Source organism: Loxodonta africana, unplaced genomic scaffold (assembly GCF_030014295.1).
Source record: "Loxodonta africana isolate mLoxAfr1 unplaced genomic scaffold, mLoxAfr1.hap2 scaffold_29, whole genome shotgun sequence".
NCBI classification, from domain to species: domain Eukaryota; kingdom Metazoa; phylum Chordata; class Mammalia; order Proboscidea; family Elephantidae; genus Loxodonta; species Loxodonta africana.
Genome location: NW_026975011.1, coordinates 3,786,397 through 3,800,181, shown reverse-complemented (window position 1 = coordinate 3,800,181; position 13,785 = coordinate 3,786,397). Strand labels below are relative to the sequence as shown.

General features: G+C 37.6%; 1 protein-coding gene across 1 annotated transcript; it reads right to left on the bottom strand.

Moving 5' to 3' along the window:
• Positions 1-1,211: 1,211 nt before the first annotated feature.
• LOC100654845 (olfactory receptor 5D13-like) lies at positions 1,212-3,715 on the bottom strand. The gene has a single exon (XM_064278981.1). It carries the CDS (start codon positions 2,260-2,262, stop codon positions 1,240-1,242), a length of 1,023 nt encoding a protein of 340 aa, XP_064135051.1. The 5' UTR covers positions 2,263-3,715; the 3' UTR covers positions 1,212-1,239.
• Between the last annotated feature and the right edge of the window lie 10,070 nt (positions 3,716-13,785).

The following is a 13,785-nucleotide window of genomic DNA, read 5'->3' as shown; positions in this document are numbered from 1 at the left end:
ATTTTTAATTTTTGTTACCTTGGTTACCCATCAGGACCGTCACATAAAAATCAACATTTTGTCTTCACACTCAGTGATATCATATTTACCATCACTTCCTGTACAATAACAAACATATATATACGGCCTTGGGGAAAAAGGAATAAAGAACTTGGTTGAAGTTTAGGGATAGTGCCTCCAGGCTCTTATTGCTAATTCTCCTATATGCATAACCCTAGTCAGTTATAATTTTTCAGAATTTCTCTGTAACTATGACACCCATATTGCTTAAGTCGGATTGAAGAATGTTTTTTTGTTTGTTTGTGTTTTAATCATTCACAATGTCAATATGTGAATCAAGGAATTTGAGTTTTACAGTTTGATGTTTACTTATTGTATTAGTTTCTTAGGACTGCCAAAAGAAATCACCACAAGCTTCGTAGCTTAAAACAACAGAAATTTATTTGTTTGCAGTTCTGGAAGCCAAATGTTTGAATTCATGGTACTGGCAGGGACATGTTCTCTTTGAAGGCATCAGGAGAAAATTCTTCCTTGACTCTTCCAGCTTCCGATGGTTCCTTGTGTTCCAAGGCTTGTAGCAGCATAACTCCAAGTTCTGCCCCCATCTCCACATGGCCTTCTTCCGTATGTGACTCTGTGTCCTTGGCTACTTCTCATAATGAGATTCTCACTGGATTTATGGCCCAGCCTAAGAGAGTATGAAGGATTCCTGGTGGCGCTGCAGTTAAGAACACGGCCCAAAGTTTGGCAGTTTGAATGCACCAGCTGCTCTACAGGACAAAGATGTAGCAGTCTGCTTCCATAAGGATTGCAGCCTTGGAATTCCTATGGTGCAGTTCTACTCTGTCCTATAGTGTTGGTATGAATGGGAATTGATTCCATGGCAATCAGTTTTCATTTTAAGGAGGTATGATTGTATTTTTAATCTTTAGCTTAACTATGTCTTCAAAGACCCTATTTCCAAAAAGGTCATATTCTGAAGTTCTAAGTGGGTATGAGTATTTTGGGGGGAGACACTATTCAATCCACTACACTTGATTTACTTCACATACGATTCAAAACTGTTTTGCTAAAGATTCAAGTAACTGGAGATCAAATTATCAGATAACTGGTGTATTGTAATAGATGTAAAATTCAGATGGGTATATTGACTAGATAATTTGAATTAGCATCTCTTCTAGAGACACTGAACAATATTCAACATCATAAAGCAAATTCTTTCCAGAAATAAATCAATCTTCAAGATTGTATTGTGTGGCTCGTTAACTTTCTGGCAGTCTCCTTCACATCTTTGTTCCTGAGATTGTAGATCAGGAGGTTCAGCATGGGGATGACCACTATGTAAAGCACAGATCCTACTTTGACGATGAGCCAGAAGGTTTTGGAATGGGGTACACAATAGAGGAACAGGACAGTCCCATGGAAAATGGTGATGGTGGTCAAGTGGGAGGCACAGGTGGAGAAGGCTTTTTGGCACCCCCCGTCAGAAGGCATTTTTATGACAGTAATGAAAATGAATATATAAGTAGTGAGGATGATCACCAGGCTGCTCACCTCATTGAACATGGCAATGACAAAACAAAGCACCTGGCTGATATAGGGATCAGAGCACGAGACAGAAACAATGACAGAGTGCTCACAGACAAAGTTATTTATGATAGTAGAACCACAGAAGGATAATGCCAGAAGAAAATAAGTAAGTGTCAGGGAAGTAACTATACCCCATGCACAGGGCCCGGCCACTAACGATGCACAGGTCTTTGAGGACATGACAACGGTGTAAAGCAGGGGGTTACAAACTGCCACAAAACGGTCATAGGCCATCACTGCCAATATGAATGTTTCTGCAGTTGCAAATATAGAAGCCAAGAAGAACTGCATGATGCACCCTGTGAAGGAGATGGTTCTGTCTCCCACAACCAAGTTTTCTAATAGTTTGGGTGTAACTATAGTGGAGTAGCAGAAATCAACAAAAGACAAGTGACTGAGGAAAAAGTACATGGGGGTGTGGAGTTTGGGGTTGATCCTGATGATCACAATCATGCCCAGGTTCCCCACCACAGTGACCATGTAGATGGCCAGGAACATCGTGAAGAGGGGCACCTGGAGGTCTGGGTATTCTGAGAAGCCCAAGAGGGTGAATGTGGCTCCAGTACTCTGATTTCCTACAGTTAACGCCATGATTATTGCTAGAGAAATTCTGAAGTAAAGATAATAGAAATTAGTAACAATATTAATGATAATAACATACTTATATAACATTTACCATTTCAAATATTGAGCTAAAACATTAAAATGTATTAATTAATTTACATCTCCAAGTAACACTATAAACTATAAAACAGGTAGCCCCATAATTTCCTTAAGAAAACTGATGTATATGTAACTGAAGGACCTTGTTTGAGATTACACAGTATAGTCAGTGATGAGCTGGATTTTGAACCCAGGAAATTGTTCTTGAGTGACAGAACTTCAGTAGTTTTCTTCAGGATAGCAGTTTCAGAAAACATGTGCATTTCACCATTCTGTCATTCTAAAAGTTCATGTTTATTAATAGCGCTAAGAAAACAAAGAATGTAAATTTAGTGCTAAAGGAAAAATTATAAAGGTAAGATCAGGAGAAGTAGGAGATATAAGACCACCATCATTAGAATACTGAGACTGAGAATCATAAGAGATAGCCTGGCTCAGGAAAACGGCATTTGTAAATGCCCACAATATTGTTTGAATTTTGCAAAAAATACGTGGATGTTTAAGGGGATATGCAGATTGCATATTGCTGTCGAGTCCTATTCATAGTGACCCTAAAGGACATAGTAGAATGGCTGGCACAGGTTTTCCAAGGCTGTAATCTTTAAGGAAACAAACTGTCCTATCTCTTCCTGCTGTTAGGATTGTGAGTTCGAAACACTCACTTCTCAGTTAGCACCCAAGCATTTAGCCACTGCTTTTCACCAGAGCTTCTTAAAGGAGACATAACCTTGTATATCTACAAGTTATTCTTTGATTCTTTCCTGAATGTACAATTACTTTAGGGTTCTAAAATTAATGTAACACCCTGGTAAAAACAATGAGCTTACATTTTTTTTTTGACATATTGCTCTTTTAGTCCTGTGTTTTCATTCTCATTTTAGTCCTTTCTTATTTAGTCATCTGATGCCCTTCAAATACTCATGTAGTCCACTTCATCATTATTTTTAACTCTCCATTATTATTATTATTTTTATTTTTAACTGACAACAATACCGGGAATATGATCTCATTCAATGCTCATACCCAAACCCAAACCAAACCCAGTGCTGTTGAGTCGATTCTGACTCATAGAGACCTATAGGACAAAGTAGAACTGCCACATAGAATTTCCAAGGAGTGCCTGTTGGATTCCAACTGCCTACCCTTTGGTTAGCAGCCATAGCACTTAACCACTACGCCACCAGGTTTACCTCAATGCTTATAGATTCCCTGAATCAGAGGGGAAGTTACAATGTATTTCCCCATATTTTCCAGAGCACGTTTACCAATAGTTATATGCTCATTGCCAACCAGTCCATTCCGACTCACAGGAATACTACTTTTTTACTTATTTTTCAGGGGTTTTGACTAAAGCTATATTTGTGATAATCTTTTTTTAGGCAATCTTTGTATGTGTTATTTTGAAAGAAAATGAAGTATCTTGTAACCACAGTTTATAATCAAAATATAGAATAGGCCAAAAAAAAAAAAAAAAAAAAAACTAACCAAGAAGAAACACACCTCTGAAATTTCCAGATTAATAAAAGATTCTTAATGTGAATTCCATAAATGAAGACAGCATGACAGCGTTTTTGCATTGCTCAAGGTTGAAAGGGATTATTATATCCTTTAGAGTTAAAAGATTATTTCTGACTCAAAAAAGAAAAAAAAATGTATTCCTATATGAGGAAGAGGAATAGGCTGGAGATTGACAAAGAGCCCCTGAGTCAGCATAATGAAAAAAGGATGGGCTTTGGAAAAAATTTAATTTCAGGTTCAGTATTGCCATCAGCTATGTGATCTTTTATGAATTACTCACATTTTCTGAGCCTCGGTTTCTTTACCAGTAATATTAAAAAAAAAAAAAAAGATAAAATAATCCATAGCTCATAAGAGTGAGAGGATTAAATCGGAAAATGGTGGTAAATACTTAACTCAGTGTAATAGTTGTGGAATTCAATAAATCTAGGCTCCCCACTTTCTCATTTTTTAATTTTTAGTGTTGTTATGAATTGATATGACTTTTAAACTTTTGTATTATTATAAAACTGATTAGAAATAGAGGAAAGGCCAAAGTTTCTAGCAATAGACGTGAGGGTACAATGTGGACTTTTGGCCTCTTTAGTCTTAAGTCACCAATTCCTACCCTTCAATACATTTTTCCTACTCTCCCCTTTCATGTCATATCACTATCTGGCTCTCTCTGGTCCTCCTTTTCTCATCTCAGGTTGGTTCCTACAGCAGGGATATCAAACGCCAACCACCCATCTGATGCATTGTGGTAGCTGATGCACAGTCCAACTCTCTGTAGTGATCTTACCCAACAATGTGAAATCATCAGTTTCTCTGGCCCTGGATTACTATGGTTATTATGACAGTCTGTGGTTCGGAAGACCTCACTTGTTCCTTATTACCTATCACAACAAATCTGACTTTCTCTGCTCTATTTACCTAAAGCCTTACTCTAGCTATTCCCCTCTATTCGTCCATCTGCAGTCATGCCGATAGTCTCAGGCCCTCATCAACAACACATACTCATTCATTCATTTGCTTATTTTATTATTCTTTTTACTTTGAATAGTCTCTTTTCTGGTCTACTACTGCAGCATTTGTAACAGATAAAACATTATATCAAAATGAATAGCACAAGGAAACGTTCTCTCTTTAACCCAGAAATATTTTCCACGTTCTCTACATACCTCCAGACATTACCTTTAGGAATACAAAATTTTATGATATATTATGTTCATGATTCTTTTATGCACAGTATTCTTTTCTTTACAATATAGTGAGGTTTTGAGAACATATCCACATTTTGATTTTTTTGGTTTTAACTATATTTTCAGTGTGCTTGTATTATGTCAGGCATATGGTGGATAGTTTCAAAGCAGAATTCAGAATGACACCCCAGGGAAAGAGGAAGGAAGTAGAGCTTAGCAACCTGAACCTGCAGGTACATGGACCTGGTAGATAATATGGCATTTAGAATAACACAGAGAGTTCCTTGTTTCAAAGGTTGCAGAACCTCAAAGCCCCCCATGCACTTCTGAAAGATAACACAGGATACATCACACAACCTGAAGACAGCTCATCTGAAGATCCAGGTCCTATTACTAATACTCTGCATGACAGCTCCCACTCAGAATTCAAGCATTCTTAAAAATATTAAGTAGGTAAATACAGCAGGAGTCCACAATAGATTTCAATGAATTTTCCAGGAATATGATTTTCCTTTCTTAATACCCAGAAAAACTCAAGAGAGCACAGAAAAAGAGAGAGACAGAGAGGATTAGAATTTAACCTCTATTAACAAAATGTAAGGCTTAAGTATGCTTCCAGAGCTTTGGGAATTTAGACACTAGAGAATATTTACTGAAATGTTTATTCTCAGAACATAAACCCATCAATTAGTTGAAATACTCTCCCATGAGCCATTCTGGAAGAATATAATTTCCTCCAAATCACTGGAAACAATGCCGCATCAAAAGTGCTTCATGAATTTCTTTAAAAAAATCAATTAAATAAAATATGCCAGTTGACTTAGAATACATGGTAACTACAGTAAAACACAAAAGAAAATAAAAATCAGCTGAAATGCAACAATTCAGATAACTGCTGTTGATGTTTGTTGAGTGACTTTTCTGTGTGTGTGTGTGTGTGTGTTTGTATGTATGTTGGGATGTATAGACAAAGCAAACTACATTCTAGCTTTTCAATTTAACATCAAATAATCATCATTATCCTTGTAAACCCTTGATCCACTCAATTGAAATTAATTTGTGTCTCTTCAAAACACGGGCTTACATTTTCCAAGATTATAGTGGTATAATGGAATCATAAAATCTCTTGATGTCCATACCTTCTTACATTTCCAAAAAAAAAAACGTAGCTTAATTAATTCTGTTGTTGTTGTTAGTTGCCCTCAATTTGGTTCTGGCTCATAGTGAACAGAAAAAAATGTTGCTTTGTCCTCTGCCGTGCTCACAATAATAGGTATGTTTGAGCCCATTGTTGCAGACACTGTGTCAATCCATCTCATTGAGGGTCTCTCTCTTTTTTGCTGACCCTCTATTTTACCAAGCATGATGTCATTCTCCGGGGATCTGTCCCTCTTGTAAGTGAGACAAAGTCTCACCATCCTCAATCTTAAGGAGCATTCTGTCTGTACTTAGTTCCACTGCTCCCAAATGTCACCCCAGTTAGAACAAATTATGCTTTCTGTGGGCTCCTGACACTCAAACTAACACTTGCCAGAGTCTCTACCACAACCCATTAAGATGACAGGAATTATTTTTCAAAGGGCATGAAATTCTTTATTGTAGATAGCATGGGCTTGCTCCAGAATCCTAGGAACCTGCACTGTTATTCTCCCACTAGGATTAACATCAGCTCCACACGGTGACTCATCTCACCACTGACACTCCTACAACCTAGACCAGCCATGGAGCACTTTCCTATACTGGGTCCCACTCAAAGATGGCAGCCTTCTGTGTCAATGGACGTATTAGTTTTCTATGCTGCATAACAAATTTACACAAACTTAATGGTGTCAATCAACACATATTTATGACTATAGTTTCTGTAGGGCAGATGTTCGTGCACAACTTAGCTGGGTTTTCTTCCTTAACAACCTACAATGCAGGTGTTAAGAACTCTCCTCCCCTCAAAAAACTGTCCATTTGACTTTAACTCATGGCAACTCCATGTCTTACAAAGTAAAACTACTCTATAGGGTTTTGTTGACTGTGATGTTTACGGAAGCAGTTTGCCTGGTCTTTCTTCCATGAGCTGCTACGTAGGTTTAAAGTGCCATCCCTTAGTTTAGCAGTCAATGGCAAATCCAGACATTTCCTTATATGCATCTTCATTTTGATTCTTTTCACTGTAATGAAACTGCAATTGCGTCCTGTGTGTCATTTTAGCAAATTCTCAAACCTCAGGGAGTGGTGGGAGTTAACATGTTAGATGTGAGGGGCCTGCAGACCCCCTAACTTGCAGCTGATATCTGAGGTCTTGAGGAGACATGGAGTCTGGAGGACTGTGCTCTTTATTTTTGAGACCTGACCTAACTCTGAGTGGTTAGGGTCAGAAGAAAAAGTGGGTCACAAGAAACTGGTATCACAACAAAAATGAACTGGTATGATTTTTTTTCACTTTTCTTTTCAGGCATTTTTTTTTACTCCAGTGGACCTTGTAATACTTTTATGAAAAGCAATTGCTGTTCTAAATTCTCTCTGTTTAAAAGCAAGAATTGTTTTTCTTGTCCTGATCCAAACATTGAGTTATAGAGGTGTTCTGTCCTATATCAGAAGTAATTGCAGTTGAAAAGCCATCCCTTTTTAGACAAACAACAGCTCCACCTTTGATCTCGACAAGACACTTATATCAGAGGGGAATTATACCTCATCAGTACAGTTCCCAAAACTTCTTAACTTAGATGAATTTGAATTATGAGAAGATCAAGGTCAGCAAAGGCACGAAAGAGGTGCAGATTTACCTATTATAGACATATATTTTATATATGTGTGTGGAAACCCTGATGGGATAATGGTTAAGTACTACGGCTGCTAACCAAGAGGTCAGTAGTTTGAAACCACCAGGTTTCAACTGAGCTTCCAGACTAAGACAGACTAGCAAGAAGGACCCGGCAGTCTACTTCTGAAAAGCATTAGCCAGTGAAAATGTTATGAATAGCAATGGAACATTGTCTGATATACTGCTGGAAGATGAGCCCCCCAGGTTGGAAGGCATTCAAAAGATGACTAGGGAAGAGCTGCCTCCTCAAAGTAGAGTCAATCTTAATGACATGGATGGAGTAAAGCTTTCAAGACCTTCATTTGCTGATATGGCACGACTCAAAATGAGAAGAAACAGCTGCAAACATCCATTAATAATCAGAACCTGGAATGTACAAAGTGTGAATCTAGGAAAATTGGAAATCATCAAAAATGAAATGGAACGCATAAACATCGATATCCTAGGCATTAAAAAAATATTAGTGAGCTGAAATGGACTGGTATTGTCCATTTTGAATCAGACAATCATATAGTCTACTATGCTGGGAATGACAACTTGAAGAGGAATGGTGTTTCATTCATCGTCAAAAAGAACGTTTCAAGATCTATCCTGAAGTACAATGCTGTAAGTGATAGGATAATATCCATACGCCTACAAGGAAGACCAACTAATGTGACTATTATTCAAATTTACACACCAACCACTATGGCCAAAGTTGAAGAAATAGAAGATTTTTATCAGCTGCTGCAGTCTGAAATTGATCGAACATGCAATCAAGATGCATTGATAATTACTGGCGATTGGAATCAGAAAGCTGGAAACAAAGAAGAAGGATCACTCATTGGAAAATATGGCCTTGGTGATAGAAACAGTGCCAGAGATCGAATGATAGAATTTTGCAAGACCAACGACTTCTTCATTGCAAATACCTTCTTTCACCAACATAAATGGCGACTATACACATGGACCTCACCTGATGGAACACACAGAAATCAAATTGACTACTTTTGTGGAAAGAGACGATGGAAAAGCTCTATATCATCAGTCAGAACAAGGCCAGGGGCCAATGGTGGAACAGACCATCAATTGCTCATATGCAAGTTCAAGCTGAAACTGAAGAAAATCAGAGCAAGTCCACGAGAGCCAAAATATGACCTTGAGTATATCCCACCTGAATTTAGAGACCATCTGAAGAATAGATTTGACACATTGAACACTAGTGACCAAAGACCAGAGGAGTTGTGGAATGATATCAAGGACATCATCCATGAAGAAAGCAAGTGGTCACAGAAAAGACAGGAAAGAAAGAAAAGACCAAAGCGGATGTCAGAGGAGAACCTGAAACTTGCTCTTGAGCGTCGAGCAGCTAAAGCAAAAGGAAGAATTCATGGAGTAAAAGAACTGAACAGAAGATTTCAAAGGGCCTCTTGAGAAGACAAAATAAAGTATTATAATGACACGTGCAAAGAGCTGGAGATGGAAAACCAAAAGGGAAGAACACGCTCGGCATTTCTCAAGCTGAAAGAACTGAAGAAAAAGTTCAAGTCTCGAGTTGTAATAGTGAAGGATTCCATGGGGAAAATATTAAATGATGCAGGAAACATGAAAAGAAGATGGAAGGAATACACAGAGTCATTATACCAAAAAGAATTAGTCGATATTCAACCACTTCAAGAGGTGGCATATGATCAGGAATTGATGGTACTGAAGGAAGAAGTCCAAGCTGCTCTGAAGGCATTGGCAAAAAACAAGGCTCCAGGAATTGATGGAATATCAATTGAGATGTTTCAACAAACAGATGAATTGCTGGAGGTGCTCAGTCATCTGTGCCAAGAAATATGGAAGACAGCTTCCTGGCCAACTGATTGGAAGAGATCCATATTTATGCCTATTACCAAGAAAGGTGATCCAACCAAATGTGGAAATTATAGAACAAAATCATTAATATCACATGCAAGCAAAATTCTGCTGAAGATCATTAAAAAATGGCTGCAGCAGTACGTCGACAGGGAACTGCCAGAAATTCAGGCTGGTTTCAGAAGAGGACGTGGAAGCAGGGATATTATTCTGATGTCAGATGGATCCTGGCTGAAAGCAGAGAATACCAGGGGGATGTTTACCTGTGTTTTATTGATTATGCAAAGGTGTTTGACTGTGTGGATCATAACAAACTATGGATAACACTGAGAAGAATGGGAATTCCAGAACACTTAATTGTGGTCATGAGGAATCTTCACATAGATCAAGAGGAAGTTGTTCGGACAGAACAAGGGGATACCAATTGTTTTAAAGTCAGGAAAGGTGTGCGTCAGGGTTGTATTCTTTCACCATACCTATTTAATCTGTATACTGAACAAATAATCCAAGAAGGTGGGCTATATGAAGAAGAATGGGACATCAAGATTGGAGAAAGACTCATTAACAACCTCTATTATGCAGATAACACAACCTTGCCTGCTGAAAGTGAAGAGAACTTGAAGCACTTACTCATGAAGATCAAAGACCACAGCCTTCAGCATGGATTACACCTCAGCATAAAGAAAACAAAAATCCTCACAACTGGACCACTGAACAACATCATGATAAACGGAGAAAAGATTGAAGGTGTCAAGGATTTCATTTTACTTGGTTCCACAATCAACACTCATGGAAGCAGCAGCCAAGAAATCAAAAGACGTATTGCATTGGGCAAATCTGCTGCAAAGGACCTCTTCTAAGTGTTGAAAGGCAAAGATGTCACCCTGCAGACTAAGGTGTGCCTGACCCAAGCCATGGTATTTTCAATTGCATCATATGGATGTGCAAGCTGGACAATGAATAAGGAATACCGAAGGAGAGTTGACGCCTTTGAATTGTGGTTTTGTTGAAGAATATTGAATATGCCATGGACTGTCAAAAGAACGAACAAATCTGTCTTAGAAGAAGCATAACCAGAATGCTCCTTAGAAGCAAGGGTGGCAAGACTGCGTCTTACATACTTTGGACATGTTGTCAAGAGGGATCAGTCCCTGGAGAAGGACAATATGGTTGGCAGAGTACAGGGTCAGCAGAAAAGAGGAAGACCCTCAAAGGGGTGGATTGACACAGTGGCTGCAACAATGAGCTCAAGCATAACAACGATTGTAAGGATGGCACAGGACCGGGCAGTGTTTCATTCTGTTGTGCATGGGCTCGCTATGAGTCGGAACTGACTCAACGGCACCTAACAACAACAACAAGAACTGCCCCTTAGGGTTTCCAAGGACTGGCTGGTGGTTTCAAACTACCGACCTTCTGGTTAGCAGCCAATCTCTTAACCATTACACCACCAGGGCTCAAAAAAAAAAAAAAAAGAAAAATCTATATAGGTATAGATATTTTACTATTTAAATGGCTGTACTTGTTAATATTATTCATATAAAACTAAAGCATACATATAGGGCATGAAAGAAAATTATAGAAACCAGAATCAAACACGGCATATCAAAAGCACAAAGAACCTTTCTAAATTTTACAATTACTTGTTTTTAAATTTTTCACCTTTTCTAGGCATAGTATGCAATTAAATACTTCCAGAATTCTTGAGTTGAAATATACCTTAAAATCTAGCCAAAATTTCTACTTAATATTTGAGACTTCTACACTTAATCTTAATCTTATCCATGAGATGGTCATGTAGCTTCCATCACCAAAATGTCCGACATTGGTACACTGTCTCCTGGAATATTTTATGGGGTTTCTATTGATTGTTGTGCTTAACTTTTATTATTATTTAAACTCAATTAATTAAACCTTGATGAGTAGTAAAAATTAATTGAAGTCATATGTGTATATACACATATGTGTATATATACATATATAGTTTCAAGAAAGCATATATATTTTATGTTGACCAACAATAATTCCTTAAAAAATACTCTACACTGCAAATTATGTATTTTCTTAACCAAAAGAAGTAAGCTCTCTTTTATGATGAGGCAAACTTGAAAATGAGAACAGTAACATCACAAAATGACTGTTCCCAAGACACAGACATGAGGCTGTAGTAGAAATGCATCCATGATCTGTTCCATCTTTATAGCTTTCTTTACCTGGCATGAGTGCAAGGTCCTAGACTCAGCCCCAGGAATGCCTACTTCTCATGTACTACAGGTAGCCCCAACATAAAGCCTTTGTCCTGAGCATATCCTTCCCAATAACAAATGGGACTGGAAGGATCCATTTTGAACATCCATTATTGTTCATGCTATTTTTATAATTAAATTCTCCTTCAATATTTGAATACATACCTTATCTTAACTAGGCAAAACCTTGGCAGGTAAGAGAAATTGCTACTATTGCTGTCATTAATTAAAACACTTATTATGTCAACAACAAAACGATACACAGAGAAAGCTTTGATATTGCCCCCTAGCAATTTCAAATAAATGTGTTGAAAATCCATGGGTTAGAAGTAGGGTTTTATTCAAATTGAAACTAGGACAAGGGGAGTTCAAAATCAACAAACATCTCCAAAGTCTTCTGCCATTTTCTCTATCCGTCCTCAGTAGTATCACCACTGCCAGTTCCTGCAACATACAATTTAATTCTCAGGAACATTTCATGCCTATTAGGGAAAATTCAAACATGTCCAATCATAAAAAGGGCTCTGTTAGATTCTTTAACTAATCCGTATGAGCTGGAGCTCCATGTTTTCCACCTTAATTGAAAAATACCAGAAAAGAACTGAACTGACCTGAAACCAAGAGCTTTAGATTAATTAATTAAATGAGGATTTTCTTTTATTATTAATGAACTTCAGAGCTTTTCTTCTCAGAAATTGAACGTCCTTTAAAAAACTAACAGACCTGAGGTTTCTAGCACAAGTAACAGTGCATTTAACCGAGTGTGCCAGGAAAATGGCATTTTATTTCCTAGATATAAGAAATATCAGAGATTAAAAAAAAAAAAAAACTGAACCCAAACCCACAGTCCATATCCTCCCAATCTCTGGAGTTTATATCTGCTACAATGATCGTGGAGATATAGACCCTAGAGGATCATAGCTAAAATATTGCTCAGTGATCCACAAACCAAGAAATTAGTTGAAACACTGTTTCTTGTGTCATGGTATGGATGTATTTTCTTTAAAATTGTTAGGGATAATTACTAGGTGTATTCCATCAGCCTTCTTTTAGAAATTGAATTATTAAAAAAAAAATTCACACTTATGGAAGAAAGCATGAACTACAGATTTTTTTGGAAAAAGAACATATAAAAATAGAAAAGAAATAGGTACTATTAACTCAATTGCATTACAAATTCCACATTCATGTTTATAGTGGAGAAATTTGGCAAAGGCTACCTTAACCAAAAGATGAAGGTTACCATCATTAGTGATACCATGTGAATTTCATGCACTCCCTGATATGATGCAATGATAAAGGCACCTCACTTCTGCGATAGACCTCTCCAAAACTCATAATCCCAGTTTAATTGCAGAAAATCATCAGACATACCTAGATTTGGGGGACATTCTATAGGGTACCTAGCCAGTGCTCTTTAAGATTGTCAAAGTCATGAAAAACAAGAAAAAAGTTAGAAACTGTCACAGAGCAAATGGCACTAGAGAAACTCTATCACTAAATGCAATATGATACCCTGGATTGGATCCTGAAACAGAAGACATTTCTAGAAAAACTTGCAAGATTCAAACACGGTCTGGAGTTTAGGAATACTAACGTACCAACAATCAATACCCATGGAAGCAGCACTCAAGAAATGAAATAATGTATTGCATTGGGAAAATCTGTGACAAAAGATCTATTTAAAATTTAAAAAGCAAATATTTCACTTTGATTACTAAGGTCCACTTGACCCAAGCAAGGTGTTGTATTCTCAATGGCCTCATACACATGTGAAAGTTGGACAATGAAAAACGAATACCAAAGAAGAATTGATGCATTTGAATTGTGATGTTGGTGAAGAATATTGAATACAGCACGGACTGGCAGAAGAAAGGACAAATCAGTCTTGGAGGCAGTACAGCCAGAAAGTTCCTTAGAAGTGAGGATGGTT

Excerpts from the sequence above, each read along its gene's own strand:
- LOC100654845 (XM_064278981.1), bottom strand. The coding sequence starts at position 2,262 with ATGTTATATAAGTATGTTATTATCATTAATATTGTTACTAATTTCTAT.